A 25,859-nucleotide genomic window follows, 5' to 3' on the forward strand; every position below is an offset into this window, starting at 1 on the left:
AACAAATCAAAGACCCGTTTTTATAAGCTAAAAAAATCTGTTATAAGTGAGTCACCTGGAAATAACATTTTTTTTTTTTTTAAGAAAAAGTTGATAGATGTGTAGAAGTTCAGGGAAATGTCAATAGCATCATAGCTAGGCAATCCAGCAGATTCTCTTCAGGTGACTGAAACCAGAGCCCTGCTGGTTACTGCTGAGTCTCCTTTCACTCAGCCTATGGAACATCGAGCGCCCTGTAGTTACTGAATGAAGAGTGAGTGAGTGAGTGAGTGAAGTCTGTCCTGACAAATTCTACAACAGCAGGCCAGAGAGAAGCAGGATGACTACATAGTTAAAAGAACACCTACACCCAGAAAGTCCTGATTAAAGGACTGATCTAAACGTGGAAGACTTACTAGCTCATGGCTCCGCATTGATCTTTTCCTAATTTTTAAGTCAATTTGAAAAATATAAAATAGCCATCATTATTTCCATTTTAGCTATTCTTACCATCTATTGAACACTTAAAATTTTTGTATCATTTTAAATCTTTCTCATGGATAACTTTTATATTCCTTCAGTCACCCTTTTGAAGAAATACAATTCCCTTAGTCAAATGAGAAAAGTCAGACTTTAAAAGATCATGTAATCTTCTCAGAAATATACAACCAGTAAGTTGTACACATATGAACCTCTGCCAGTCTGACTTCGAGCCTGTCTTCTTAATCAATGTATATTTATGTGTATCAAATCTGCACAGGATGCAAAAGTATGAATGACATATAATACAAGGAAGAATATGGAAATATTTTAATTAGAATTGAAAATAAGCTTAACAGATCTCATAAAGACACAAATTATTTAAAGGACTAAAGAAAAGAAGAGAGATTATTAGATTTATTCTGTATAGACCCAGAAAGAAAACCTAGTAGCAATGATAAAAGGGATTCTAACTTCTAGTTGAATTTGATTGCCTGTTTTTTGTTGTTGTTTTCTGTTTTCCAGAATTAAACCTAGGGCCTCATGCATGCTAGAGAAGCCTCTAGTCTTTTTCCGATTCTAGTCCATTCACTACTAGTCTTTTTCCCATAAGTACAGTATCCTTTTGAAATACTGCATCTAGTATGATCCTATATATGCATGAGAAGATTCACTGCAGCATTATTTACAATTAACTTTTTTTTTAAAAAAAAGAAATAATTTCAATGGCCATTTACAAAGGCATGGTTAAATAAATTATGGAATACTATGTGGGAATAAAAAAAATGGGTCAAATGGTAAAAAAATATCCATACAATATATGATTTTCAAACAAATTATGTTCATTGTTGATTACATACAAGCAAGTTTACTACCTAGCATTGTATTTTGTATACAACACAGATTAGGTTGGAACCATTTTTGAATAAGCTGAATCAAGATAAATAACTTGAAAATGCTGGCCTAAGAACACTTTTCCTTTAATAGTATATGTTGGGTCAGGTGTAGTGGTGAACACCTGTAAACCCTGCAAGTCAGGTTGCTAAGACAGGAGGATGGCAAGTTCAAGACCAGGCTCAGCAAATTAATAAAAGCCTGGCCCAAAATACAAAATAAAAAGACTGGGGATGTAGTTCAGTGATAAAGCAACCCTGGGTTTGATCTCAAGCACTAAATAATAAATAAATAGATATATAGATACATACATACATACAAACATACATACATACAAACATACATACATACATTGGGGGATTGGGATTTTTTTTTGTTTTAGTTTTTTCTTTTGCCAAAATTATATCTTGCAATTGACTCACTTTTTCAGGTCCTATCCCTTCAAGTAACACATTCAAGAAAATCAGTGGTTTTCTCTTCAACACTATTAGTAAGTATACAGTGATATCACATTAAATGCACATTTGACTTACCTAAGTTCAACAACATGTTTTAGGCAAAAAAATACAAATAACCAACATTTGTAACCAACTCCATCCCTAGTATTTAGCTATATGATCTTGTCTAATACATTAGAAAAAACAGATTATACTAAAAATATTTTGGGGTCATACAGTATACACAAATCCATGTGTTCTGTTAACAAGTCAATAGTTGATCCTGAAGGGAAATTTCTGTTCACTCAGTATGTGATGAACAGAGTTCAAGTAACACTTAACACTACATCAAATATTTTTGGAATCTAATCCCAGTTAAAATTCAATTTCACTGTATTGTCAAGACAAAAATGAAATAATAAATATTAATAACTCCTCAGCACTTACTATGAGCACTACAGGAGCTTCAAATACATTATACCATTTAATGTTTATAAAAACCTTGTGAGACAGTTGCTTCTCCAATTTTATAGTTGAGGAAACTGAGACACAGGGACAACCTCAAAATGATGAACTTTCACTGTATTTTAATAAAATGCTGTTCCCTTGCAATTCTCTAAGGAGTACACGTATTGAAATATTTTTATACCACTAGGGCTCCGTTTCTAATGTAAATACCACCCCTGTGTGAATATCTCCTTCCATTCCAGTGGCCCTTCTCCCAGAAAGGTGTGCACTGAGAAAGCCTGAATCGGTGTTCCACTTTTCAAGTGCTCAGTAACAATGTGATGGTGAAAGACAGGAATGCAGGCATTCATGTGTTCCGAAAATGAGACTTAAATGTGGCACTTCAGAGTGGGATGGAAAGGTTTGATTAGCCTACCCTTTTCTCACTCTTCTGTGTGCAATCCAAAATAAAGACAAAAAAAAAGTCTAAGATAAAAGAATGAAATAGAAACAAAACTACAGTTCTCAAAGATATGATTTCCAATTTTTAAAATACTTCATTAGGCTCTATTTGAACCCATGATAAAGGTTCACTGGAAAATTGATAAGTTAGGGAAAGAGCTTTTGTTTTTGCTGCCACATGCAGTCAGGTCACTGGTCAAATAAGTTAAACACACTACTGTCTGCTCTTTATAAGTCATTGCTGAATGTTGGCTGACTATTTTGACAACCTAATTAATACCAACTGGAAATTCTGCCTTCACAGAAATAAAATATTTGATGACAAAGGTAAAGTAATACATGAAAGCACAAGTCTTTTCTCTCCTTAGAAATAATTTTCTTTTCCTATAGAGATAAATGAAACACCTGAATAACTGATATTTTAACTACGACTAATAAAAGGGAAATAACTGACTCTTCAAATGTATATTTACATATGCAAACCAAGCATCAAAATATCCTTCCCTTATGCAGTTCAAAGGGCTGTTTCTATATGGATCCAAAGGCTGAATGCATGCTTAGCAGTAATAATACAGAATATCCCATCACAGCAGATGCAAAATCTATCATCATGTCACCCAGGTTCAGGTCATTTTTCAAACACATCTATCATCAGACACTGATTTGCCTCACACAATGCTAGTATAAATTTAATCCTCACAGGAAATAAATTACAAAACCATGTAGACAAATATCTAAAGATTTGACCCCAATTTTATGTGTTTTCAATAAAGCCTTTTGCATAGACCATACAGGTATCTGTTCAAAAACAAAGTCAGTACTGTACCTGGTTATTTCTTCTTTCAGTTTACATGGATCTTCAGCATAAAACTTAATACCAAAATACAAAGTATATGGAGGTCCAGCTAAAATAGGAAATAGAAATTAACTAAATTTCACATTATAGTCAAAGTAGCATTATAATATTGCATAATTACTAAGAATTAGATATAAGAAAACAAAATGGAAAAAGCAGGATTCAGAACTATTAACAGTAGGAGCCCAACCATCCATAAATGCATATACATGTGTGTGTATATGTCCATAAGCAAACACAGACAACATTCTGGGTCAAATACACTAGAATATCACTGTTTCTTTTATCTGGTTAGCAAGGTTGTGCACAATTATTATTATTATTTATATTTTCCCATTATTTGCAATTTCTAATATATATAATTTTTCATAACAAAAAAGGATATTGATAGAAAAATTATTTTTAAAACCATCCATCATTCACTTCAACTACCAAGTTTTTTTCAACCTCTCTACAAAAGTTGGAAATAAACTCTCAGCAGTAGGTGGACCATTTAAGTCAACCACAACCATGGCACATACACATGATCCCAAGCAACTACTGAAACTGACAGGGAGTTCTTTAATCTATATTCCGGGGTGCAAAAATATGGTCCCTTTTGAGGAAAAGTAAAATATTAGTTAATACATGTGGTTTTTTCCTGGGAAAATACATAAGAAATTCTAATAAGTGACAAATTTTGGAAGGAGGTACTACAAACTTTCTACCTTTAAGGTGATTAGTTAGAATTTTCTTAATTATCAGTGGGGCTATATGATAGGATTAAGGACAATATTTGTGTCATTCTTAAACTTTTGTGAATGTGAAAATGTTTTCTTATGCATGTAAGAGACATTGCTTGTCTCATTCATTTATGTCACATAAAAAAATTAAATCTACAAATAACAAAAAATAGTCAGAAAGAAAGCCTGGAATTGTACCTATACGTGCAAATATAAAATAAGTAATCAAACACTCACATTGTGCAGAAGGACAAAAGTACCTTGGGTGTCAACCACAATATATTATGTTTTTACTAGGAATATCTCTGGATCAGAGGGTATGGATCTGATGAGCACTATTTTCAAAACTGCATACTTTCAAGCTGTTCAGCAACTAAATCTAATGTGCTTTATTTCAAAAAAGATTTTTTGCTTGGTGCACCAACTGATGGTCACAGTTGCAATATATTTTTTTTTCAACAAAAGAGCTCTCACACAAATAAATAAGAAAAGATGTGAAGCATGCATCCCAGTAAGGCTCTCATACTGAATAACTCACAATAACCCTGGTCTTTCTATTTTCATTTTTAACTGAGTAAATAAAGTCACAAATTTAGAAGCTGACAAAAAAAAATTAGAACAAGTAACAAAGATAAGTTCATAATATACAACTATGTTATTTATTATTATTACACACACATGCTTATGTTTGTAATAACCCATAGGCCTGTTTGAGCATACAGGTGACAATCAAGGCCAGAGTCTCCTCCCTCGTCTATCTTCCTCAGGAAGGCACAGAAATGCCTTCCCAAGGCAAAAATTTTGAAAGCAAAATTTTTAAAACTTTGCTCTAATTTCTTATCCTTAGAGTTGATTCTATATTTTTAAAAATTACTGATGTTTATATGTTTTAATGTTTATTTAAGCATTATGTTAGTGCTTCTGAAAAATAACACCTCTACCCCTAAACATAGATGTCAGGGAGGCAAGACTATTAAATATTTAGAAGAACCAGGAAGTCCACCCTTGGCTGCTCTGTCTGTGTCAATCAAGCTCTGTGTTCCTGAGCAGATGGGCCTGCCTATGCCCGCAGGCTGCTGGGATTGGCACCTAGGGGGTGGGGAGGTGCACAGATGCTGCCGAGACAGTGCACAAAGGGAAGAGGCCTTATCCAGACCCCCAGAGCTGCTTTTATTCTGTGGGACATGACAGATTACACCCTATTCACCAAGCACAACCATTTCAAATGTGTTCAGTGATGAGCAGTTAAGCAGAAGTTTAAAAAATACACAACAAAAAACAGTTTGACTTAATTTTCTCTAAGGACTTTTGGCCCAAATTAGCCCACCATTGCCCACTCAAAAAGCCCCACACAAAGTGGTTTGTGGCCAGGTATGGTGGCACACACCTGTAATCCCAGCCACTCAGGAGGGTGTGGCAGGAGGATTAAGAGTTCAAAGCCAGGCTCGGTAAAAGCAACACTAAGCGACTCAGCAAGACCCTGTCTCTAAATAAAATACGAAATAGGGCTGAGGATGTGGCTTGAGTGCTCCTGAGTTCAATCCCCAGTACCCTCCCCCCACCAAAAAAAAAGAAGTGGTTTGTGTTCTAAATGTAAGGCATCATTACCTTGAATTGAATTTGGTAATGTACAAAAAAATGTTTCATAAACACTTCATTCTCCACAACCACCTGGTAACAGATGCAGGGCAGGTAAAACTCCAAAGAGTCCAGCAATTTGCCTACCACCACAGGGGTGCAAACCAAGTTTGCCAATAGCTAGTTTTCAGTGCTGTTTTGGCACTATTCTATGCAGCCTCTCAGGGAAACCAAAATTCTAATTCCTTTAGTATGAGCAAACTCTCTCATATACATCATTGTTTGGAAGAGCAATCAAAGGGTAAGGAAATGTTCATTTTGGAACAAGATTATGGCTAGCCATATATCTTTTGATTTTTTAAGACTAACTGCAAAAATCTGGTGCTGGGGCTGGGGTTGTGGCTCAGTGGTAGAGCGCTTGCCTAGCACGTGTGAGGCCCTGGGTTCGAGTCTCAGCACCACACATAAATAAATGAATAAAATAAAGGTCCATCGACACCTAAAAAAAATTTTTTTAAAAATCTGATGCTAAGGAAGCAAACAGCTAAATTATCATTATCTTAAATCCATGCCATTATACACTCAACATTTAAGATAACTCTGGAATTTGAAATTAATATTACTTTTCTTTAGCAAAAAAGTCAGGAGGCAGAAATTGGGAATCCCCTAACCTACCATTTGTGAAGACTAATTTCAAGGCCTTTCATGATGAATAATCAAGACTTACCTGGTGACTCGCAAATGTTTTGTCATTTTTATGGATGTTCCTCCTGACTATCCTATTGGGGATTTAAGAGCCATTTTCTTACTAATTATCAAACTAGTTCATGAAATGAAGTATAAGTATTCTTCAATAATATCCTATTTCTTCAATTGTAACAGTGTTTTATTCTTACTGCATATCCAGCTTTTAATAGTATTAATATCTTTAGGACAAAAAAATTACTTTTTACAGTGATATTTAAATAAATTATTTTATATCATGTCTATAGATACTTAAAATGTGCCAAAGAACACTTAAAGCACCTTAAAACAATTTACATTTTTTTCTTTATCACCTCAATAGACATCTCAATCTTTTCCTTATAAAAGAAACCTGTGAGTTTATTTTCTTTTTGAGGGGTGGGGAGTATGGGGATTGAATTCTGGGGCACTCAACCACTGAGTATCCCCTCCTATTTTGTATTTTATTTAGAAACAGGGCCTCACTGAGTTCCTTAGTGCCTCACGTTGCTGAGGCTGGTTTTGAACTTGCAATCCTCCTGTCTCAGCCTCCTGAGTCACTGGGATTACAGGCGTGCGCCGCCAAGCCCAGCTACTTTCAAATAATCATTCCTGAAATTTTTCTAATTTTCCAACTAGCATTTTTTAAATTAATAATTTTAAACTCCAGGGATTTCTTCCACAGAGGTGGAAAAGCAGAAAGACAAAAACTATGTTGATGTTGAGAGAATCAGGATTTGGTTTTGGGGGTTTTGCAGTTCCTAGCATCCAATTCATTTCCAACACCTATCTGTGTTCCTACTTGGGTCTGTGAAACATGGCGCAATCAACAGTGAAAGAGTCACGGAAAGTACAGACTCCGAATGGGCAATGAGGCCAAAAGAATCCAGTAGGTTCTGATGGGCAATAATTCACACTTTTAAACCAAATGTTCTAATGGGTACAAAGCTTCAGTGTGGGATGATGAAAAAAGTTTAGGGAGAGACGGTGCAGATGGTTGCAGAACAATGTGAATGCACTTAATGCCACTGCATTGTACACAAAGAAGAGTCAAGTATATTTCATTGTGCATATTTTACTATTTAAAAAAATTTTAAAGGGTTATTCTGTTGTACACTTAAGCAACCTGTGTGTGTTTATAAATAAAAAATGAGCTATTGAAATTAAGATTAAAGAATATATATACTTAATTAGACTGAGTATTCTAGTAATATCCACATTGATAAAACCAAAAGCTAAACCCTGAAAATAGATTGTCTCTCTCTGAAACCATAGTAATTTTTCAGGTCACAAGGGCACCCCTTAATTAAAACCACTCTTTAACCCATCATCTTTTTGTTTTCAAATCAATGCCTCTCTGCCTTTTCTGTACTAAGGCCAAATTTTAAAGACAAGCATATAGAAAAATCACAGAAAAAAAATCAAGGGAAGATGCACCCCTAGGACAAATTCAATACAGCATTAGGATCCACTCAGAGTCTGATTAAACTAAAATTGCAGACAGCTCAGCAATGCGACATGGAATAACCATTTCCACAATCTGCTACTTGAATACTAGTACTTACCTCTACAGGACGAAGGCCCATTTCTGCACCCAACCATGGACTTTATATCAAACCACCCCTCAACAAAGTTAAAATTAAATACCTACTGTTAATCAGTTCTTTGTGTTCAGCAAGGGTTTTTGCAGGATCCAGCCAATACTGTGTGAGATAGAAAATACAATTAGTTGCTTTTCATTGGCCTTTACTTCAAGAATATATGCAAAATGTTATTTAAGTAACATTTAAATACTTGATAGTAAAATGCTTCATTTATCATATATGTACATGAACATACATGAGAGCTTTTTGCCACTGGAACATGAAAGGAAAATGATGCTGAGGTCAAGGGAGATGCAAAGGAGAGAGGAAGAGCTTGCTGGGCCCTTGGCTGAATTATCATACTGATTATAAAGTCAATAAATTAAGATAATTGCATGTGGGTTTCTTACTACCATTCCTGGGGAAGTGATGGCTGTGAAGAATGCCCTCCAAGTGTCTTTCCAAAGTTCCCATAGCAATCTCCTTAAAGCCATTCTCCCTTCAAAATGTCCCCAACCTCTTCACTTCCAGTCCCATCCCCTACATGTACTTCTCTAGGTGTTAGGAAAAGGCAAATTAAATCAAACCACCCTTAAGGATGCAGAAAAGCACCTCTGTACAGTGGCTGAGGACCTGAGTCCCACAGCAGGACCATGTGGATGATATTCAGGATCTCCTTGTCATCACTGTGTAGCATGGATAAGTAACTGAACATCTCTGAACCTTCCTCACAGGGTTTCTACACTGATTAAATAAGTTACATCATGGAACATCTTTAGAGTAGCCACTGGCTCACACTATGTATATGTAACACATACTAGGGATGATTATTATTAAGGTGCAGGATCATTCTTGATAATTGCCATTAGCCAGTTTAAGGTACTTATTAATTCAAATTAATCTTTAATGAATCAAATTTCAGGGAGGGGTGGGAGAATTCTGGGCCCTGGGAAGAGATTTTCCTTTAAATTTCACCTTTGTGAAATAAGATCACTGAAAGAGAACATTCAAGCCTCCAGCATCTCTCTGTCTGCAGGGAGAAGCCACAGAAACACAGAGAAGGCACCAGAAGATCCCATGCAAGCACACAGGGAAAGGCACTGAGGGTTGCCCTGGAGGATCTGCGGGGGAGCAGAGATGGAGCTTCTCCCCCAGTCTTCTAGACAAATCTGAGAAGCCCTAAGGTCAAGCTGCCCCATCCCATTTCCTTGGGTTCCTGAATGAAGAAGGGAGGTAGGAGCTGGCCCACCTGAGCTACCTCATCTCTAGCACTCTTGCATTTGGCCGGCTGAGAGCATTCACACCTTCCATGTCACAACTGGGGCAGAAATGAGGGGCTGCAAGTGAAGTACAAGAGAACCCACCTGCCAATTTCCCCTTTCCTTCCCCTTGGCTGAGGGAAGAAATGCCTTATGTAATAGGCACAGAATTATAAATAGTAAGTTATTATATTTTATACAGCCCCCTTACCTTTTATCTTCACACTGTATGTCACAGTCATTTTATTATATACAATACACTATTTGTGCATACCTAATCTTCACTCAGTATCACTCATATGGTAGCTTCAAATTTCCAGTATTTTACAAAGGAAAGTAACCAACATACACAAGTGGAACAAAACAAAATGCTCATTATTCTGGTGTCGATCATTTTTTAAAGGTCCAGAATCATTTACTTTTAAAACAGAAAAGTTATTCAAAGCAGAGGTTGTAACTGGTGGTGCTTTTAGAGCCCATGATGACTGAAGATGTGACTTTGGTATTAAAATAATGATACATAGGGAAACCATGGTTCATCCAAGTAGACCAAAACCAATCCAAATGTTACTGTGTGTTGGACACAGTGCACAACCATTCCTCTGTGTATGGATTCTTCCCACAAAATGGAAACATTAGGTGGGTGGACTATTTTTTGTCATTCGTGTTAAATAAAAAGATTTGATTATCACTGTATTTCTCAAAGAGGGGGAAACCAAAGAAAACAAATTCCCACCAACACTTGCATTAGGCTTCTATTGATGCATAACAAATGACTGCAAAGTTTAAAGCTTAAAACACCACCAGTGTATTATCTCTGAGTTCTGTAAGTCAGTGGGTCCCTTTGCTCTGGGTTTCACAAGGCTAAGATCAAGATGCCAGTGGGCTGGGGTCTGGAAGGGTTGTTGAGCTGGGGGGCTTTTCCACAAGAGCACAGAAGGGAGCATTCTTGAAGATGAGCCATTAGAAGCCCAGATGTTTAAGCATATAGAATACTGATCTTAATTTAGGACTGACACATCACTTACACATGAGGACTCAATCAGTGCTGCAGCAAGAAAGGAAGAAAGGGACCAGGCCTCTGGTCTAATCTTGAAATTAGTAATGAAAAAACTGGGGGAGAGCTTTTTAATTGCTCTAACATCATCATTCCAAGGTGACAAACTACAAATGATTATTTTTCTTTGGTAACAAATTTTTTAAATTTTTAATTAAATTTAAACTGGTTCATCAAAACATAAAAACTATAAATATTAGTATATATTCTGTCTTTTTTTTGTTGTTTGTTTCATTTTGTTTCATTTTCCTGTCTCCAGAATGTTTGTCAGTCACTGGAAATTTCAGCTAAAGAAAGGAAGCTCTTTAAATGGAGTAACAAAGACTCAATAACATATCTTTAAAATGACACATTAGTGATAATCTGTACAATTTTAAAATAAATCTCTTCCCATGAGTGATTAAATTTGTGAGGTAAACATCATATTAACCAAAAAAAATCACATTCAGAAAGTCAAGGTTTGCATGTTTTCTCTGGTATATGAAAGCTAGAAAGGCTAGAAAAGCAGGGGAAGGGATCCTATAAAACTCCAATTGAGACCAGTAGAAGAAAGGGACCAGTGAGAAGAAGAGGGGAGGGAAAGGGGAAATGCTGGAGAATGACAATGACCAAACTACATTTTATATTGTGTGAATGTATAAATATGTAACAAATATGTATAATTATAATGCACCAATAAGAAATATGGAAAATAATTTAACTCACGAAGCAAAACAATGTAATGAAGATTCTGAGATGAGTTAGAAATCATAATTCTGCAGCAAGAAAAAGAAGAGGCAAGATTCAAAGGCCATTCAATCAACTCTCTGAACATTAGATATGCTAAGCAGTAATCCAGAGCTTGCCATGCACAAATCGCATTTGATCAAAATGGAAACCAGGGGTTACAGAGGTCAGACAATGATAAATGCTCCAGAACATAAATAATAAACACAAGCTACCAAGTTTCATAAGCCAACATCTTGAAATGCAAAACCCACTTATGTTCAACCAAGGGAAAGATGTGACCTTGGAACCAAAGCAACCACACTATGATGGCACTTGTCACCACTCAGTATCAACGAGCAATCAAACACAGCACATGTCAGATCACAATGAGATACATCCGGATGTTGCTCCATAGCCTAAAAGGAAAAGGGGTTCAAGAACTTGCCAATGAACCCAGTATCCCAGTTTTAAGGGCTAAATCCAGAACACTGGGCACGGGGTACCAATATTCTGGAGGCAGGCTCTAGCACTGGAGTATCCTTCATTCATTCATTTAACATAGATAGATACTCACTATACTTTTTCTTTATACGTCATGTCAGACACTGTCCTGGGGAGCACTGGTACACAAAAAGATGAATGAGACCTGTCTCTAACCATAAGGCACTTACAGCTTAAAAGGAGATGCACAGACATATAATTAGAATATAAGGTAGTAGGTGAGATAATAATGTGTATATGATGCACACATGCAAGATAATAAAACTACATACAAAGAGAATAAATTCTGCAGGGTGGTGGTATAAGAAGGCTTCACTGAACAGTGTGTTTAGGGAAAAAAAAAAAGTCTTCCTCAAAATAAATGGGGGAGAAAAGAACCTTATTTTACAAGAAACGTGTCTATCAGCTCAACTGTTCTTAAAGCAAATGAGTCCATTTTTTAAGTGACAACAGTTGAATGTAATACTCTGCGTCCTCTGCAAACAAAATCAATGCTGCCCAAATAGATAACAAATAGGGAAAAAAAGAAGAACAACATTCATGGAGAATGCTATGGTTTGGCTGTGATTTGTCTCTATCAAAATTCATATTGAAATTTGGTCCCCAACATAATGGTACTGAGAAGGGATGGATTCTTTAAGAGGTGATTAGGTCATAGGGGGCACCGTTCTCATAAATGGATTAATGCTATTCTCTGGGGACTGGATTATTTACCACAAAGGTTGGTTGTTAAAACCATCTCTCCTGCTTTGTCTCTTCACATGCCCACCTGCCCACCATGATATAATACGACACAAGGCCCTTAACAGATATAGCCACCCAATTTGAACTTTAGTCTCTACAATCATAAGCCAAAATAAACTTCTATCCTTTATAAAATTACCCAATCTTGGGTATTCAGTTTCAGCAACAGAAAACAGATTAAGAACTTCTAGAAAGAAAAATCACCTCTCCAGACTTTCCCCAGGGTGAAAGGAAAGAGAAGCACCAATCCTAGAACTACATAATGTGGTACTGGTCACTAGAGAATGGCTTTTCTGAATTGCAATCGGGTAGACTGCTGTCCTGTCTACCCAGGTAAGTATGAGGAGAAACAGCAACCTGTTCATTCTCTAGGATAGTCTCCCCATCAGTCACTTTTCCCCTTGCCACTCCTCTCTATTTGATACTTATATCCTGTTGTTTGCAGTTCACACATTGCATGAGAACCTATTTTGCAGGAAATAAAAATCAACCAAGACAGACCTGGATCTCATCCATATTTCACACAGTGTGCTTCTTAATGTAGCAGAGAGTTAACACACCACCTCCCAAACACCCAGTCACTAAGGAGTTGTGACCACAATCCTCTCTGGCTCTTATTCTTTTGCAGGATGGGAGAGGCAAGCAGTTAGGTAGTCTTACTGCTTTAGTTCTGTCAATCTTAATAACAGCACTGATATAACCTGGAGAGAAATGACAGACCCTTCACACAATGACGGTCTTGGCTAAACGCCCTAGGCTTCCTTTATCCACCTTGGCTGATAATGTCTCAATTTCATCAATTTCCTAGGTAACAGTCTCAGGATTAGATATTTAAACACTAATGCTATCCAGTAAATCAATATCCTCACCTTGAAAAGATATATATTAAATTCAGGGTACAACCCTCCATTTTTCCAAGTGTTCTTTTGGAGCCTCCTAGAGTTCTAAAAGTAGAATAAAACCTCAAGAGTTTTAAATAAAGAACAGAGAGAATAAAATAATAAAAGCCTTGGCGCATCTTATTTCACACTGGGTATAATGCTGATTCTCCTTTAGAGAATCTAAGAATGCTACACTCCTATTTAATATTTTCTGTAAGCCAAAGAAAAGGACTTAAACACACCATAGTTTTTGTCAGTTTGGCAAATCTCTTGATCTGGGGAGGAAAAAAAGGGTTGGTCACTTGTCAGGAAACTGGAGCCACAAAGATCTCAAAAAATGACAGAACAGCTCACTCTTGAGAGTTTTAAGACTTAACATAATTCACACATATGTTCCAAGAAATCCAGGCCTGTGGTGACAACTATCTGTGCTTTTCCCAGTGTTCCTGTAAAGAGCCCTCAGGTCCTCCAAGCAACATTAAGAGGTATGGTCTTAATTTTCTCCATGCTATGAGTCACAAAAGCCTAAGGACTTTCGGTAAAACTACCATAACCAAGCGCTCTCGGTAGAGAAAAAACCAAGGGCCTGTCATTGGAAGGAGAGGAAATAGTAACTGGGCCACATGTTACAGCAAGTGGACTGCAGTGGGTCACCACACGACTCTGGACTCTGGCACCACTCTTAGGGCCAAAGAAATAACAGCAATGACTAATATTAAATTACCTTGTGCCAGCCACTATTGAAGACTTTACACTTATTTTCTCATTTAACCCTCTTAATATCTTAAGATACAGGAATTATTACAATTGCCATTTAAAATGAAGAAACAAACACTGAATAAACACTTTGCCCCAAGTACAGAACAACAGATCCACAGAACTGAATTCCTCTCATCTTATACCCAGACCAAGATACTCTCTAGGTTACTATCTGAACTTTAATATGCATAACTTTAATTTCAAAATTCTCAACTACCAATTCCTCTTTCCCTAGCTCCTTTCCTCTACTATTCTAACTCCAGAAGGCCATCCAATTCAGTGATCCTACTAGCCTTTCATTGTCTCTCCCTGTTGCCCCCCCAACCCATGCCCTGACCTCCTTCATTATCCACTGAAATCATTCACTTGCAATTGTCCTCATTTCCCTTACACATCCTTTCCTCCACATGTCCATGGGGAAAGGGGGAGACCATACATGGTTAACTTTAACTCCCTCCCTTTCGTATGCAGAAACCCAAGGGCTACACACAACTGAAAGCTCAATCATTTACTCATCAATAATCCAAGGGAATCCTTGGAATCACCCAGAATTCTACTATGCTGTATCCTCTTACTTGCCTAAATAACTCCTTGACACTTTCTCCTCTGTTCTTAATCCTCTGGCATCTCTTCCTACTTCACACTCATCTAAAGATCTCAGTTGAAGCAATCAGCAGTGGACAGGCCTATGCATTCTCGGCCCACGGACCAATCTGCCTGCCTTTGTGCTGTGTCCTGTCTTCTCTCCTGCTACTGTGAAGGAACAATCCACACTCTACTTAAGTGCATCCAATTATCTGCTCGTGCCCACATCATGAAAGTTTCCCTTTCTGAAAAATCATTCATGGATGAATTCATGCCTTTATTTTCCCCATATTCAAAATTTAAAAAAATATTTTTTTTTTGGTACTGGGGATTAAACCCAGAGGGGCTTCCACTGAGCCACATCCCCAGTCCTTTTTATTTTGAAGGGGTTTTACTAAGTTGCTGAGGCTGGCCTTAATCTTGTGATCCTCCAGTCTCAACCTCCCAAACTGCTGGGATTACAGGCATGGGCCATGGTGTGTGGCCAAAATAAAAAGCTTTCTGACTCCCATATCTTCCCATTTCATTTCCATATTTTAAAAGGAATCTCTGGAAAACAAGAGTTGTCCTATATTATATCTCTCATCCCCTCCTGAATCCACGCTAATACAGGTTGAGGATCCCTTATCCAAAATGCTTGAGACCAGAAGTGTTTCACATTTTGCATTTTTTATCTATATGCTTCATATAGATAATGAGAGATCTTGGGAATGGGACTCAGGTCTAAAGACAGAATTCATTTATGTTTTATAGACATATAGATAATTTAATATAATAGTTTAATGTTGTGCATGTAACAGAGTATGTGTACACTGAACCCTTAGAAAGTAAGGGTGTCACTAGTGCCACCACCCAGGTGAACAACCCCTGGATGTCTGGCATCTCCATCATTCCCCACCCTGAATTTATATACTATCAATAAACAATCATTTCTCACACTTACAAATAAGCAATTGATAGTAAAAAAATTACACTTCATTAATATAGTGAAAAAATAATGTGTTCATGGTAATCAAACAGTACAGTAGCATCACTGGCATATGGCAATGACCTTCCTGTTGTTTAATGACAGATACAGAATCTTCACCCACTTACCTAAAATGTTTGTTCATTGCTTCTAGGACAGCCCTTCCCCTTGCTCTCCTGCTACTTCACTGTCCATACTTTCGCAATCCCCTTAGCTGGTTGCTCTTTATCTCCTAATCAGGAAAGGCTAGACCGCCCCAGGCTCACGCTTCACACTGAAGCCCAAAGCTGTAAACACCATCTATAGGCTGACAACTACCAGATTTACAGACAGATGAATCTTCCTCTAAATCCAACTATTTACTTGATGTCTCCACTTAGATGTCCATTAGAATCTCAAATCTTGTATGTCCAAAAGGGTACTGATGATTTCACTCCCCCAAAATCAAAACAATAACACACCAAAAAAAATTTGTTCTTCTGCCGTCTTTCCCATCTCAGAAAGTGGTACAACACTATTCTATTAGCTCTGAGCATGATTTCTTTATCTTCCACCTCTTCCATTCATCTGTAAATCCTGTTGGCACTATGTTCAAAACAGAAACAATCTAAAAAATTCTCTCCAATCCCATGTCAAGCAGCCTTGCCCTCACCTAGAATTCTTAAACTCCTTTAATGATATCCTTGTGTCTACCTTTGCTGTTAGAGGAATTCTTTTAAAGCATGAGTCAGATATGTTCACTCTTCTGGTCAATATCCTCTATTAGTTTCCTTCCCTATGGAAAGTAAAAGCCAAAGTCCTTTGGATGATCGAGAAGGCCCATGATCTGACCCCACCTCTTCACTTTCCACTCAATGTTTTTTGGATGCAGCACCAGGAAGGACCTTATAAGGAGAGCTCTGAAGGACCCTCAAGGAGGTTCTCTGCAAAGGCCTAAAGAAAAGCAAAGGTTAAGCTACTGGAAGCAGGAAAAAAGGAATCTTAAGGAAGGGCGGAAAGTTTAGTGATGCTGTTGCCAGCGGCAACATGGAAAATAAAAAATGTACCTAATGGACTGGATGATCCAGATAAGGAGCTTTCCAAGCAGACTGGTGAAAGTGCCGATTGGTTTCATTTTGCTGCCTATAATGAAATGCAAGAGAGAGAGAAGCTTAAAAAAATGTTAAAATATAAAAGAGCAAGGACTTACTAGGTTTGGAAATAAACTTTCTCATTCTTTGTCTTATCAGAAGGCAAACGATGCTATAATTAAGAAATGGCTTCCAGGCAAAGACTGAATCCAGCGTGCTGTCAGGAAAACTTGAAGCAATGGTAAAAAACCCTTTATTAAATCCTCAAAAAGATTTAATATGATGCCTTATAGACCCTTTCAAAATAACAAAAGTTCCCCCAAGAATCCTAAGGGCTTTTTTCCTCAGTAGTCTTATAGGGAATCCAAGGTACATAAAAGAGCTTATTTCAAAGCAATTTGTGAGTGTTTCCTTTGTTAACAAAGCAGATTAAAAATTGATTCATAAGAAATTCACAGTTTTTTTCAAGAATTTTCCAGTTTAGGCTTGGGGGTAGGGGAACAGACATTACATACTGAAAAGAAGCAAGAAGCCCCTGGACTCCCAATCTTCATCGGCAAAAAAGCAGACTAAAAACACTATTCAACTGTAAACATATACTACATTTTATGAAAAAGAAAGAAAAGTCAGTGGGTAGATCCAAGAGCCGCGAAAGCAGAGCCAGGCAACACAATGGACAAATTCTAGGCAGTAAGACCAAGTCCTAATCAAAGAAATGGAAACATGAGTCTGGATAAATTTCTTCACTCAAATGATTATATGTGTAATAAGTATATGCAGATATTATCTGTCAATTAAAAAAAAATAAAACAACTCTATTAGTAACTTCCTGTAAATTGAAATGTTTGTGCTAGTTATTCTACACATGTCACCAGTATTGCTGGGTTGTAAAAAGGCACCACATTATCTTTCTCACTATCTTAATTCACAATTCAAGAGAAATTGTACTCAAGGAGTTGAACTTGAACTTAAAAGTACCCAGAATCTGATTTGGTGAGATTCTGGACTTCAAGTGTGAATCCAATGTCATAATAAAAAAGATAATGGGAGGGATGAGTGCATTTTATATGCAGGAAGAATATAAATATTTTTTGACCAGAGAAAAGACTCTCATGCTATAAAACATGCCTTCAAAACTGTTGATACTACTCCTATCAAAAGGTGTAATGTAGTATTTCCTCTCATTACACATGGGCTGACCTATTTCAAATCAACAGAATGTGGCAGAAGCAACACTGTCTGACTCTTGAGACTTGATTCATAAAAGGTGACACGGATAGGTAACAGACATGAGTAGTGGGAATATGAGGTTAAGGGATAATTCTACCAACTGGGACAACTGTGCTGACCCCTACATGCTTTCTTTTAAAAAGCAATTTACCAGAGACCATTCTCACCCTGCCTGGCTTAAGTCAATAGAATATGCTACACTTCTCAGCAAGCAACCTATTATCTGCAGGAGAAATGTAACCCAAAGACTCCTACCCTGTCAATAAGAACACAAGTCACCCTGAAAGGGAATATTTTCATGACCTTTACATAGACGAGACTCTAGGATGCAGGGAGTTAGGGTAATTAGAAGCAAAGTCCCTTAGCTATAAAATATGTAAGAACAATTCCAATTAGAACCAGTCAGTGTAGGTCCAGGTGACCCAGAGGATCTTTATCATGTCATTATAATAGTAAAAATCTCCCCTCCCTGTGGTAAGACCATAGGTAGCTGGAACTTGAAAATCCATTGCAATCCTGCCACCAGTCAAAAGTCAAGAGGTGGATGTGATGGAACTCTCTGGAAACTTCCCTGGGACACCCCCCCCAATAAAACTGGTGGGCTAGAGGGGCTTGCTGTCCCTTTACTCTCTGATAGGACCTGTTCTCTCTCCTGAGAGTGTCTCCTTTTTACTTCACTTCCAATAAACTCATGCCTGCTGTTATGTGCACCTTGTCTGAAATCCTTCTGCCATGGTCACAAAAACTGGTGGTCTAGAACATCTATAACTGCTCCAACTCTGGGGGTGGCCTTGCTCTGCAATAATACAACTTTTGTCCCACCATCCATTCTTCATGCTTGCCCTTAAAAACCAACCAGTGTGTTATATGGAAGCCAAGCAACAACATGGGAAGTACACATGTCCTGAAACTGTAGAAATTAAATGCATGGCCTAGCAGCTCAAAGTGAATGCAGCTGTAGCTAGCCAAGTAATGTGGCACAGAGGAGCCAGGCCAACCCTCGGGATTATGAAACCACAGGGCTCAGCACCACACCACATAGTTGTACCAAACTCCAAGTGCCCAGATTACATGGTTAGAACAGGAGCACTTGGAAGCCTCACCCTTTTCTTCTGTATTTACATGGGTCCTTCTCCCTAAATGACTTCATCTAGTCTCATGACTTTAAAAACCTAGAAACTAGGCTGGAGTTGTGGCTCAGTGGTAGAGTGCTTGCCTCGCATGTTTAAGGCACTGGGTTCGATTTTCAGTACCACAAATAAATAAATGAATAAAATAAAGGTCTATCAACATCTAAAAAAATTAAAAATTTAAAAAAAAAGAACACCTAGGGACGACTGTTGTGACTCTAGTCTTCCGGGAGCCCAACTACTCATCTTGCCTCTCCACTTGAATAGTCAATGGATTTTAACATATTCAGAACGGTTGACTCCCACTCCCCAGTTCCTCAATCAGATCTTATCCTTTCATCCTTAAAATTCCCAACAGATTCCCATGTACATAATCTACTATAGGCTGCTGAGTCCCATGGAATGTGCTCCTATAATAATCAAGAAAACATCGAGAATCATTAACTAAAACCACTGCTTTCCCATGAGCCAATCAATCAACTGTCTGAAATTCTATCCTTTCTAGTTCATTCTGACTTAATCAGAGAAGACAGTCTGATTTAATAAAATGTTAACGAAAAGGAACTCAGCAATATTCCTTTCAGGTACTTATACAAACAAGAAGCTGGTCACAGAAATTTCTCAGGTGCCTATTTTATTGACAAGAAAAATACAATACTTGCATACTTTGATTTATATATAAATATACAAATAAATAAATGTATGCATACATATTGATGTTTCCACCAATCCTGATAATCCTGTTTTAAAGAATTTTCTATCTTCATCATTTTCAATTGTTCATCCATTTAATTTAGCTTTGGTGGAAAAAAAGGCACCAGGTACCATTAATGAAGAAAGAACTTGCTATGTAAGACAGAATTCAGTTCTTCACATTCCTTAACCTGGAAAACAATAAATTTATGAAAACTATAGGATAAAATATTTTACTATAAAAGATCCATGGAAGACTCACTGGTGCCTGCTGTGATCAAACATCTGAGAAGGGAAAGGAGAAAAAAAAAAAAAAAAACTCAGAACTATAAAAAGACTAAGTTCAAGGTCTATCATAGAGCTGTTTCTTAATAAATCTAGGTTTTTCAAGAGCATTTTTGAATCCATGTCAAAATTACCACATATAATAAAGAAACTAAAGACCATTCAAAGCATGCTCTGCTTTTCCCAGATGCTACAATGAGGAAAGCAGGCAATGCACCCAGAGGTTCAGGCTTTGCAGGTGCTGCTTGGCAGGGTCCCCCCAGCACCTTCCAGGGTTCTTTCAAACATGTCAGCTCCTAACTTCTCATAACACTTCACCTAACTAAGCTCAAGAGAGAGAAGACCTTCTCTAAACAAATATGTTCCAGATAAATACCATCTCTTCCTTTTTTATCAGACACTATTTGTCTACTCTAGAGAAATAGACAAATTGACCCTTTCATTACAAGCACTATTTATTGTAAGCAAATTTTTAAAAATCATGGATGTTAGGCATAGTGGCTCATACATGTAATCCTAGTGATTTGGGAGGCTAAGGTAGGTGGATACCAAGTTCAATACCAGCCTCAGCATGTTAATGAAACCCCCAGCAACTTAGCAAGACCCTGTCTCATAAAAGAACTTTAAAAAAGAAAATTTTAAAAAAGGACTGGGGTTGGAGCTCAGTGGTAAAGAAATCCTGGGTTCCATGCCCAGTACAATCAACTGATCAATCAATAAATAAAAGCATAGGATCTACAATCATATAGCTACCAGTGACATTGCCTAGACTCAAATCCTCATATAACCTTCTATTGCACACTATGCTACCCTACCTTTTTCTAAACAAAAATACTCTTAACAGCATCCAGTAGCTTCCAGAATATTATGAATACCACATAAAATTCTATATGATCCCATCAACTTCTTAGCTAACTTCTCAATAAAGTTCTTTTATCTATTGTTCAAAAATACAGGTATAATCTGCTGAAAGTGAACAAACACCAAAACACGGTTTACAAGTTGTTTAGGGTAAGCAGAGAACAACTGAAAGTGACCAACAGGAGACGTTTTTCATAAAAAAGTGACAACCTCAACTGCAGAAAAGGAGGGAGCACACAGACATGGAGGCGGGGAGTGCTGTTGTCATGGCCCTCACCACCAACCAGCCTGCCCACACCCTCCAGGTGAGTTCAGTAACACTACAGATCACTTATTATGCAGTGAGGTAGCAAATACAAGGGGGTATCAACATGTGAAAGAAGAGGGCCCAAAGCATTTCTAGGGGGTAGAAGAAAGCTTTGAGGAGACACCAGAGATACCCATGAATGGTAAGAAAAACAGGACTTAACCAGGCAAAATTGAAAGGGAAAGAAAACAAGAAGAGTGTTTTGTCACAGAAGAAACATATGCAACACTCTTGAGATGTAACGGTACAGGTAGGAGCTGCAAGGGTGCAAGGTGGCTACAATGCACCTGGTGTAGGAGTTTTAGGTGAAGGACTGCAGAGTCACACTGGAAGAAAAGGACCCCAAAAGTAACCAAGGGCTGCATATCTTAAGGACCTTGTAAAACCATGTTTTAGAGTTTTCATTTTCCCACAGGGACCCTTTAAAGAATTTTAAGCCACAGAAGAGAGACCATCAAGGATGCCTTTCTGAGAGAAAAATGCAAGCAAGGTAGGGAAAACCTACTGGAGGGAGCGAGATCAAAGACAAGAAGTTCAACCAAAAGCTTTTACAGAAATCCAAGCTATTCTCCTGGCACCTGAACTAAAATTAGAGTTTGGAGACTGATTCTGGGGAGGATGGTAGATGACCATAAGTACCCTAAATTGTGTTTACACAATTGGCAGTCATGAAACTGGCAGTTATGCCAGTTTCAGTTATCGACAGTATTCATTTTCACTCTCGAAAGCATCCTTTGGTGGTAGGTGAGCCATGAGGGGAGCGGAGCTGATGCAGCTGGAAATGATGAGCTCTAGTTCCAGCAAATCAGGTGGATGGTGGTGGCATTCACTAAGCTGTTCAACAAAGGTGCGGACACCACAAGGATGCATACGTGAGAACTTGCCAGGAGATACACAGGCAACAGGGAGTTTGAAGGAGCTTATTCCCAGATCCTCAGCTTCCAAATGTACTTCTTTCTAAAGCTGATCTACCAAGAGTAGACCTGAGATTAAGATGTTTTACTAGTCCTCTTTTCCCATTGTACTACTTTTCCAAAGCCCCTCTTTTCCAATCTATTGCAGAAGCCACCTGCCATGGCACATCACGCCAGGGCGAGGAAAATCGTAGGCATGCTTCTAAGTACTGGGGTTAACAAAAATGGCTTTAATAAAGATTCCATAAACCAGAAGAGAAGGCTTTACATCTTTCCCATTTTATACATATTTCTGGAAAAATAAGGCAAAGTGTTAGATGCCTGGTATTTTTGCCCATAGCTCAGGTGTCCTGAAATCAGATTTATTAAAGTAGAGAGGCAGAAGGAGTGATGATATTGGTTTAATGATTTTGCAACTTTCATCCTCTTGCTGTGATCAAGATATGCCTGGCTCATGAGGAAGAGTCCCCTAAGAATAAAACAAATCAAAGTCTTGGGAAGACTTCACTGAAGGCAGACCTGTCTCCTCTAGGTGACAAGAGGCTGTGCCTTATCTGTCTATCCATCTTAGGAAAAGCGTTCCAAGTGCAATACTTTTCACAGAACACAAGTTAACATTTTTATTTAAATTGACAAATGAGAGAAAGCAAGCTGGTTTGGCTGAGTGCTTTAATGATGACTGACTTTGCCAAAGAGTTATATGTTGGACATTTTCCATAAACCAAATTAACTAAGTCTGCAGTTCCAAGATTCTGAAGAAAATATAAAGTGCAAAGTTGCATAAAGTACATGATTTTGATAAATGCATCTTATCAAAAATCTTGTATTGGCAAATGTAGGTTGAAATTAACAATTTTTAGGCACACACTCTACAGCAATATGCCCATTTCTAAAACAAACTATTTTTAATATTCCTAATTACTAATAACTATATTGTATAGGGATAAAATCAGGTGCCTCTACATAAAAGAAAAAACAACATATTTAAAAATATTTTGATAATTCTTGGTATAACATTTTTAAATTCATTTCCCAAAAATTATGAAGGTTATTACTATAATGATCTGTTAACAAACTAAGTCAGGAGGTTTTCAATTCATTGCTTTCAAGTAAATTGAAGGAGACCCCAACTGAGTGATCTGAAAAAAAATCTCTGTTCTCAGAAACATAAGAAAAAGTAGATTTGGAGGGAAGATGACTATGTTGTATTTGAGGTCCCTGAGAGATTACTAAAAATAATTTTCGATAACATCACTCTGTGGTTTTTGACATGTAACACAGAAGAAGTTCAAGAGATTGAGTGATCTTCCTTATTGTAACTCCTTTTACTTCTAAAACAAGGTTATATCAATGCTTATATCTATAAAATAATGTTTATATCTATAAAATGCTTACATCTATAAAAGACAAAAACAAACATAAAATTATGGCTAAGCCTTATCTCACTCCAAGAATATATTATAATCATTCTGGGGTATATGGATTAATTGAAAAGAAAAAGCCCTGTTCATAGAATTTAAAGATGCATCTCCAATAAATACTTTTATGTTTAATAATTATTTAAATGCATAATACTTTGCTGTTTTAATTAATTATATAGTGACAATCATGGTGATAACTACCCATAGGCTCAATAACACTTAGGGTCTTACAGTCTCTGGAAATAAACTTTTAAAATTTCTATTTATATGTACAATATTTTATGGGTAAATATATCTTATTAATAAAAATGTAAGAGAGGGGCTAGGAATATAGCTCAGTTGGTAAAGTGCTTGCCTCGCATGCACAAGGCCCTGGGGGGTTCAATCCCCAGCACCACGAAGGAAAAAAAAAAAAAAAAGTAAGAAAATTTTATGGAGAAAGTGGAATCAAAGATACAAGTTTATGGACAAAAGGAATAAAGGAAAATTTCTGACTTTTAATGAATGATGGATTTTAAATTCTAATGATTATGATAAACTGAAGATTTGTATGTACTATACAACTTGTGATGAAATTTTTAATCTCAACCTAGAACTACATATACATACATGATTTTTAAAAAGTGATCAAAAAATCACTGCTCTCAGGAATATTAAAAAAAAAAAAAACAGACTTAGAGGAAAATGATGGCTTCAGTTTTGTTTTTTTATTGCAGAACTGGGGATTGAACCCAGGGGCACTTTACCCTTGAGCTAGGTGCCCAGCCACCACCACTACCCCCGCTTTTTGTTTTTTTTTTTAATTTTGAGACAAAGTCTCATTATACTAGTGAGGCCTCAAATGTGTAATCCACTGCCTCAGCTTCCTAAATAGCTGGGATTACAGGCATGTGTCACCACACCCTGGAATGGCTTTAATCTTAAAGACACTGTATTTGAGGTACCCCAGGGGCATTCAAGCAGTAAGAAAGAGCTAATACATTACACTGGCCACAGGTTTAAAGTCATAGTCTGGGTGTTTCCTTCAATCTTCACTTGGATGAGGTTGTTACTCTATTACTATCCCCACTTTATAAATGGGGAATCTCAGGTACAGAGAAGTTAGGGAGACTCACCCAATGCCACAGAGCTCTCCCAGGAAGTACAGTCTGCATTCCTCACACAGTGTGATGCCTCTTGAGATACCTGAGTTAGAGAGCTCTGGGAGTCACTAGTCTTTAGACAAAAATTTAAACCACAGAGCAGAGGAGGCCACACAGGAAAAGTAACATGTGTCAAACCACAGGAAAATGAGAGCTTTGGTGCTATGGGTCCCTATGAGGATGCTACTGGCATTCCCTTCCGAGCCCCTGGACACATGAAAACCCTCAGTCATACTCTTCTCCCATGTTTCCCCCTGACTCCTCGTCACCAGTCCTCCCAGGCCACTGTGCTATTTATGATGCTCTTCATAAAGTCAAAGAAGATTCTTCTGTTTCTTCATCTTTACCCTCTGTTCCTCTACCAGGTGCTTGAATATCCCCTGATAGGAAAAGTTTTGATCTATAATCATATAACATGACAATCTTCCATTCTTTCTTTGCAATGGGACTCTCATTATCACTTACATACAGTTCAACAGTCATTTGGGGTGTTTGTCAGAACATACAATTATGAAAGTGATCTTCTCACACATGTGGCAAAATATGATATCAGGATACAAAGAACAGCACCATTACTCGGGGCTGAGAGTTCAGAGTTGGGCCTGCCCGCTAGTGCTCAGTGGATGAAGATCATTTCTGTACAGTAGCACTCAAAGCATTTTTTAAATTGTTCTATTTAGTTACACATGACAGTAGAATGCATTTTGATTCATTGTACACAAATGGAGTACAACTTTTCATTTCTGGTTGTACACAATGTAGAGTCACACCACAGTGTAATCATACATGTACATAGGGTAATGATGTTTGTCTCATTCTACCATCTTTCCTTCCCCCCAACCCCATCCCTCCCCTCATTTCCTTCTACACAATCCCATGTTCCTCCATTCTCCCCTTACCTCCTTACCCCTGCCCCATTATGTATCAGCATCCACTTATCAAAGAAAACATTCAGCCTTCACTCAAAGCATCTGGGAGCAGTGGGAAGAATACAAATATAGAGTTTAATTTATATTTTTGAAAGATATTGAATATTTCAAAGATAAGTAGTACCAGAAGAGGTACTACCATCTCATCAAGTGAGATGAGAGATAAGAGTGTCTCTCAGATTGAGCAACTGGTGGGGGATGGGTGGCAGTTATCAGTTGCACAGTAAGTCTCAAAGTTAAACTACGAGAAGTTTA

The 25,859-nt window shown here is 37.5% G+C and overlaps 1 protein-coding gene across 4 annotated transcripts in view; it reads right to left on the bottom strand.

Moving 5' to 3' along the window:
* Positions 1–25,859, bottom strand: part of Epb41l4a (erythrocyte membrane protein band 4.1 like 4A) — a 237,217-nt gene that overhangs the window by 106,052 nt on the left and 105,306 nt on the right. For all 4 annotated transcript variants that reach the window (XM_047555669.1, XM_047555671.1, XM_047555670.1 and 1 more), the window contains 2 exons: positions 8,230–8,281; positions 3,526–3,604 (listed from right to left, as the gene is read on the bottom strand). In XM_047555669.1, the coding sequence (XP_047411625.1) occupies positions 3,526–3,604; positions 8,230–8,281 (131 nt within the window). The remainder of the gene's footprint in view (positions 1–3,525; positions 3,605–8,229; positions 8,282–25,859) is intronic.

Source organism: Sciurus carolinensis, chromosome 6, assembly GCF_902686445.1.
Source record: "Sciurus carolinensis chromosome 6, mSciCar1.2, whole genome shotgun sequence".
NCBI classification, from domain to species: Eukaryota; Metazoa; Chordata; class Mammalia; order Rodentia; family Sciuridae; genus Sciurus; species Sciurus carolinensis.